The 7,236-nt window shown below is 40.8% G+C and overlaps 1 protein-coding gene across 4 annotated transcripts in view; it reads left to right on the top strand.

The window, feature by feature from the left end:
* Positions 1-1,041: 1,041 nt before the first annotated feature.
* LOC100752946 (zinc finger protein 431) overlaps positions 1,042-7,236 on the top strand; it is a 14,232-nt gene continuing 8,037 nt past the window's right edge. For all 4 annotated transcript variants that reach the window (XR_003480469.2, XR_003480468.2, XR_003480467.2 and 1 more), the window contains exon 1: positions 1,042-1,171. Coding sequence is in view for 1 of the 4 variants with exons in the window: in XM_027392110.2 (XP_027247911.1) it covers positions 1,169-1,171 (3 nt within the window). In the remaining 3 variants the exon portion in view is untranslated. The remainder of the gene's footprint in view (positions 1,172-7,236) is intronic.

Genomic DNA, 7,236 nt, shown 5'->3' with positions numbered 1-7,236 from the left:
AGGTCGACCTTTAATTTGGATCTAACTTTTTAGTAGCAGATGACATATATAACGGTTATTGAAGAAGGAAACTCTTTCTTTTTGCCTGCTTGCCCTATCTCTGGCTAGTATTACTAGCATTAGAGCTTACTTCTCTGGAATTTTGGTGTATAATGAAGACCAGCTGATACACCCAGCCTCATGGGCTAAGCAACTTGCTGGATTCATCAAATTTCCATTGGTAGGCAGCCATTTGTTGGAGTACCTGGACCACAGCTTGTAATACATTCTACTAAATCCAATTTCTACATATGTAGATTCATTCTACCAGTCCTGTTAATATAGAAAACGTTGAATGGCACAGCTGTGTGTGTGTGTGTGTGTTTTTTCACCTGCCCACCAAGGAAGATGTGCTAACAATAGTGCTCATAGACATTCTTCCTAGCTTCGTTATTCTCTAAGTATTCAATTTTCCATGAAGACTACTCTTTTTAATGTTACTCACTTGACAAGAGTTTGGTCTGAATTTCAGGAATAAAACTCCTACAGCATTGGAGCCATCTTCCAGCCTTCTGATGGGAGAAAGACCAGTCTTGTTTGTGATCTGATGCCTGCTTTTCTTTCCTAGTTGTCTGAAGTCCCTGTGACAACCAGGTGAAAAGTACCTTTAGTTCATCTGACCTCAGCATGAAACCACAGAACAAACATCTTCTTTGGTGTCCCTAAATCTCTCTTTAGTCGTTAATGTTCTGAGTATCCTTTCACCTGTGGGTCAAGGAATCACTCTACCTTCATAGAACAGCTACATTGTGTCCAAGAGGAAGAAAGGGAAGAAGTGCTTGCGGAAGTGCAGGAAGATAGCAGGGTCTACTATTGGAGCGAGGAGCAAGTGCTATTGAAATGCATATTTTTGCAGATCTAGAAAAGGTCTTTGTCTGGGGTGAAAGGAACCATTGCGCTGTGTCTTTAAACAGTGTAACACTATGGGAGGTGCTCTTGTCACTCAGGCCTCACTTAGCCAATCAGACCCTTCAGGCGAGCTGCCAGTCAGAGTGGTGCAGGGCTCTTCCGGGCGCCAGCCTTCAGGTTTGGCTTTGAAGAGCAGCAGCGCCGTGGTTTTGTGTACCGCGCTTGGAGTGCTGCTGCAGGGAGCTGAGTAGGGAACTTGGGCGAGCTGGGAAACCACGACATGGTGAGTGAGGGTTAAAGCTGCGCTTCCCAGACGGGGTATGGCAGATGGTGAGATGCTGGAGCCGGTGTGGATATTCCTTGGATCTGGGTGGCAAGCTGCCCCCAGACTCCCTGTCCTGTGAGGTCCCATGCAGTCCTTGAAATTCTCTGGATGCGGAGGCAGGCCTCTGAATAATTTTGCTCTGTGGGCTGAGTCTGCTCTGAGCATTGTGAGCAGGGAGCTGTGTAGAAATGTCTTTGTAGTCAACTTCAGCTTGCTTTTGGTGCACCCATGGAAAGCAGGTTGCTAAACCTGAAGAGGCCTAGTTTCTTCAGTACCTTCTAGAGGTTCAGCACTTTGCATTTAACCTTTTACATGTAAGATCCGTCTATAGTTGATTTTGTAAAAGGCATCTCATGTGTTGGGTAGCACTTCACCACTAAGCTACCTCCTTGCCTGCCTAAGGCCCTTGATTTGTCTAAAAACCTGAATAGCCAATATCTAGGTTAGGCTGTCTGGCAGAAAGAATAAATAGGAGGAGGAATCTAGAGAGAAGGAGAGGAGGAGGAAGAAAGAGGACATACGTGGAATCAGAAGCAAGGCAGCTACCAACCAGGTTAAGTTGTTGGAGCTAACAAGAAAGAAGCCTAAGCTAAGGCTGAGAAGTCATAACTAACAATAAGTTAGTCATGTCATGATTTGGGATCTGGCTCCTGGCTCAAAAGAAAGCCTGATACATGTTCCTAATTACTCTGTCTAAAATTGGTTGTGTTTCCCTTTTGTTGTTATTATTGCATGTATATTTATATGTCTGTGTGCATAAATATTTGAATATTTGGTATTTCTTCTATTTATATGATTTCGGGGCAGACCACTTTGTTTTGGATAAGCAACTAGGAGCCTCGTCCCTGGGAAAGAACAATTCTCCCTCTCTCAATAGTCATTACTTTCCTGTAGTACTTTGACTAGGGAGAGGGTCTCATTAGATTCCCCCCTCAAACTTCCTGTGTTAGTATGTCTACTGGCAATGTTTTCTTCTTCACCAGACATCTTCTTGCAGGACTCAGTGTCTGTCTACTTTGCCACCTGTGGCTTTGGGTTCCCAGTCCCTATATGATCCCTGCTCTGGAGGTCCAGGTCTCTTTCAGCGCCCTATGGTTGCAGTAGAGGGGCTGACCTGCTGTCTCCACTGGCCTTGATGTTAGAGCAGCCCACCAGTTTAGCTGCCACAAGCTCCCCATTCTGCCCCTTTTCTCAAACCTGAGGTCACCACAGGATTCCCAGGTCCTCAAACTTAGGTTAAAATAATTTCTGGAAGGGCATTACCAGGGAGGGGGAAATGTCTGTGAGCATGTCGTATGGGTTGTCTGTGAGGGACTTGCCTGGGGATGCATCTGGACATTGCTGTGCTTGTGGAGGACTCTCTGTTGGATTTGCTTCAGAGAGAGGGAGGATGTGTTTAGTAGGCGATTGAGAGGCTTGACTTAGGGAGGCAGGAAGGTGGGGCTACACACGCTCCCAGGTCCTGTGCACCAACACAGCTCTTGTCTTGCCTATCTCAAATATCTGTGGAGCCAAAGGAAGTGTTCATGGAGTGTCACTTCACCTGATCACTTGCAGCCCTGGGATTAGTCCCTGGAGATCTCCAGGACCTGTATTGAGCTTGTCAAGGAGTCAACCAAGGCTGATGATGAAACCCAGAGAGGTGGAGATCATAGTGCTGCTGCTGTAGCTGTTAGGAGTAACAGGATGCTTGGAATAACCCAGGAACAGCTTTACATGGTTATAGAGGTGAGAACCCGATGCAGGATTAGTGCAGCAGGTGTCCACCTGTCCTTTTTAAGGACCTTTCTGCAACCAGGTTGCATTCTGATTTTTTTTTATTCTCTAAGACATTCTATAGACCCTTCTTTGAGCCCAGATGCCTTCCAAATACTTCCTGGTGCCCAGCTGCTTTACAGAGTTTTCCATGTTCCCCCTCTCATTGTCTTCTGAGAATTTAGTAATTGCTAATCTTGGAATGTTTGAGAGGCAGCATGGGTGATCCTCATAGGTGAGCTCACTGGTAAATTTGGAAATGTTAATAAGGTAAACAAACTCATAACTTGTTTTTGAGGCATTTGCTATTTTGTGCTAAAAAAACTAGTTATATTGTCTATTACCAGAATTATGGAGCTTATTGATATTATAAATTGTTGCTGTTTCTATAGCTTGTGGTTTTGTGTGTTGATAAGAGTTGTGGTAATTGCAGTCAGTCAGCATGGCAAAGACCCACCAAACAACTGACAACAAATTCTGGAGGGGAAGTGGGGGGAAAGAGCAATGTCATGAGCCAGAAGGTAGATGTGTGTAGTTAGTGCCGTAAAAGTTATGTTTTATTATGCTGATGGCCATCACACAAGTTTCTCACTCTCAATTCCTAACTAACTTTCCCCAAGGCTGTGCTAAGTATGTTAGCTGAAGGTCAGATCCAGTTTCTAACAGACATTTGTTTTGAGGGTCAGGATCCTCAGGGAGACTTTCCAAATGTAGGGTAAATCAAGGTGGTGTCTTTCCAGATCTACAGAGCAGAGCATTGCTTTTGATTTCTGCCTATAGTCTGCCCAGTGGCTGTCATGGGGTTCTAGGACCATGTCTGCTTGATTTGAGTGAGTGATGTCACTGAGTTCTGCTTATCGGGTACAGTCTTGGGTATAGTGGTGTTACTGACTAAGTTAATTTTACATGTCTAAAAGACATTTTTTACTATGCTCACTACTATTAGGCTTCTGGGTCACATATACATTTGACCATGAATAACAAATAATACACCAGGATGTCTTGAAGTTAATAATGTTAGAGTTTTCATAACAGCAGAAAAAATGGGAAAAATAAATGTTTAACCTGTATAAGTTATTGGAAGCAAAATTATTAACACAGGCATCTCAAAACATAACTGGTATTACAGAATTGCCTCTGTCCTTGTCCTAGTTGAGAACAAGGAGTGACATTGTCACCATTTCCACATTGGGTTAAATGTAAGCTGAATACTTCACGTAATATATCGTGGGGTCTTAGGCAGACCCCACCAAAAATTTCATGGTCTAATAAATTATGGTGTGGAAACAAACTTACACTTTTAGTCTTTCTCAATTATATGGACTTATTGTTTTCTCACTCAGGAGGACATTTCATACTTCCTTGTGAACATTAATGCCTAGAACTTTTGGTAATCCAAATGTCATTGGCCCCCATAAGGTCATAGGGAATGGCATTATTAGAAGTTGTGGCTTTGTTGCTGTGTGTATGGCTTTGTTGGAGGAATTGTGTCACTGCAGGGGTAGGCTTTGAGGTCACATATTTGCTCAAGCCATGTCCAGAGTTCCAAATGACTTCCTGTTATCTGTGGGTCAAGCTATATAATTCCCAGATCCTTCTCTAGCACCATGTCTGCCTGCATGACACCATGTTGCACCATGATGATAATGGGCTAAACCTCTGAAAATATAAGCCACCAGAATTAAATGTTTTTCCTTTATCAGAGTTGCCATGGACATGATGTCTCTTCACAGCAATAGAAACCCTAACTAAAGCAGTACATGATTCATTACTCTTTAGAGATGAAATATTGTGAGAAACACTGCTAAGTTTACTTTTGATAGAATCATATTATGTATAGGCTTGTGTAGTTGCTCCTCATGTATTATTAACAGAAAACCTAGTAATCCACTATGGTTATTCTTTGTTTCATGTAATATACAATAACAACTATTTAACTCCATGTGTTGATAGCACAACGATTAATACTATAATTGAGTAACAAAAGCCATCTTTTATTTTATGATCCCAGTAAAATTAAAAGTAGAGTGGTATTTGAAAATTTCAACACAATACTTGGAAATTTTCAAACTATTTTAGAAAAACATTCTTAAAATTCTTTAGGTTACTGGTAGCTGTAATATTTACTTTAATAGGTATTGTTTCAGCTTCCACAGTTGGAGTCTTAGCCTTAAAACAACGTGTGCAAATACCTCAATTTACAAATAAACTACTTAAAATGTTTCTAAATTATAAAAAGTTCAAGAAAAGATTGATACTGATTTCATAGAATGATTGAATGGAGGAAAACAACCTAGAATTGTAAACAACATAAAATTTTTCCTGCTTCAGTTCTTTGACATTTTTGTAAATATAAAGACAATTGCTTGGAAGCTCCCTCTCATATAGAAAACTGTCATGCTTTGAACATTGAGCCGATGGTATAGAATGAAATGTTTACTGGAATTTGTTTTAAAATATATAATATAAACTATTTATTAAAATATGCAGTGTGAGTGTTAAGCTAGCTGGAGCTTTCTAATGAGATCTTGTCTCAAACAACAAAGAAAAACTATATTCAACTATATTTGTGAGTATGTGTGTTACTGAGAAATGTCTTACTATCATATTTACTATGAAGACCAAACTGGCTTGAATTCAAGATTTGCCTGGCTCTGCTACCACAGTTGGCTATGTTCATTTCTGAGAATGATTTGACAGGGACCAGTGGCTGACATGTGAAATGACTTTAAGAGATATTGTCCTGAATCTTGAGACCTCTGCTGAGGTTAAGCTGGGACGCTTTAGTGCATTTTGGAAAAGGATTTTCAGGATTAATCAATATAAATCAGAGTTTGAATTTTATTTTGGGACAGGGTCTCTCTTTGTATCTCTGGCTGTTCTTGAACTCAGAATGTAGATGAGGTTGGCCTCAAACTCCCAGAATTCTGCCTGCCTCTGCCACCCTAGTATTAGAATAAAAGGTGTGTGCCATATATCCAATTATAATTTTATTATTTTTTTACTTATGATTGTTTGTATGTAAGTTCTCATTTGTGTGTGGAAAGGTATGCGTGAGTGTCATGATTTGTGTGTAAAAGTCAGAGAATAATTTTGGGTGTTGGTCCTTTTTCTTCAGCATGTTTGAGACAGGATCTCTAGTTTGCTATCACATGTGAATAGGCTTACTGGATTTCTTCTGTCTGCCTTTTATCTTGCCTTAAAAACCACTGGATTATAGGCATATATAATTGCAACTGTCTTTATAATGTAGAAGTAAAGGGGTAGTAGCAAGGTCAGTACTTTATCTGTTAAATCATTTTTCAGTCCTAAAGTTTATTAAGTAGAGATTTTTGGAGTGAGTCTTTTTGAGTCACAGTCTCACTTTCTAACCCTGTCTGGCCCGGAACACCCTATGTAGTAGATAGGCTAGGCCTGGAAAGTAGAAAGGACTTTGGGAAGTGCGGTGTTTTGAGGGAGAGCCACACTTAAATTGATACAAAGCCATGTTACAGTTTTGGTAACTTTGTAAATTCCATTTCAATGGGTTCTTAGGGAGTCTTAGTCTCTCTCTCTCTCTCTCTCTCTCTCTCTCTCTCTCTCTCTCTCTTTCTCTCTCTCTCTTGTCTTTCTTCCTGTGTGGGTGTGTCTGTCTCCTTCTCTTTGATAACCATATCATAGATCAGTTCTTGAGGAGGCTTCTGTAGGATTCTGATTTATTAAGGTAAAAGCTTGGGTCAGAAGAATTCTGCACTGTGCCTTACTCTACATGAGGTTCATTATCCTTCCTGTAGAGCCTCAGAAAATTTCTGCTTACATCTGGAAAAGGAGTAAGTCCAAACTCAAAAGGTTTTATATACTTTGGCCTCAAACATAGCTCAATGGTATTTAAGATACCACTAAAATAAGGAATGTCTTCTCTATCTACACTGCAAATTTTATGTGATGAATAATACTGATTTTCAACTTGATAAGAGTTAAAATCAGCCAAGCTATACTCCTCTAGGCACACCTGTGAGAGCTTATCTGGATCATGTTATTCTCTGGGGTGTTTATGAGAGATTAGTTTGTATATTAAGTTCATTGAGATGAGAAAAGTCTTCTCTCCTCCAGGAGTGGTAGCACCATTCCAGTCCATGGTCTTTTGTTTCAAGATAAGTAAAAGACCCAGAGACAGATACGGGGGTTCAAACTTCAAACTGAAGAACAGAAAATCAAAGTAGTGGGCCCCTAGCTCTTACCACTACCTCAGGCTGAATGGGCTGATCCTGCTGCCTCTCCTCAGCTTG

This window comes from Cricetulus griseus (genome assembly GCF_003668045.3).
Source record: "Cricetulus griseus strain 17A/GY chromosome 1 unlocalized genomic scaffold, alternate assembly CriGri-PICRH-1.0 chr1_0, whole genome shotgun sequence".
In the NCBI taxonomy this organism is placed as follows: domain Eukaryota; kingdom Metazoa; phylum Chordata; class Mammalia; order Rodentia; family Cricetidae; genus Cricetulus; species Cricetulus griseus.
The sequence above is the reverse complement of the archived record's forward strand: the minus strand, read 5'-3'. Positions and strand labels throughout refer to the sequence as shown.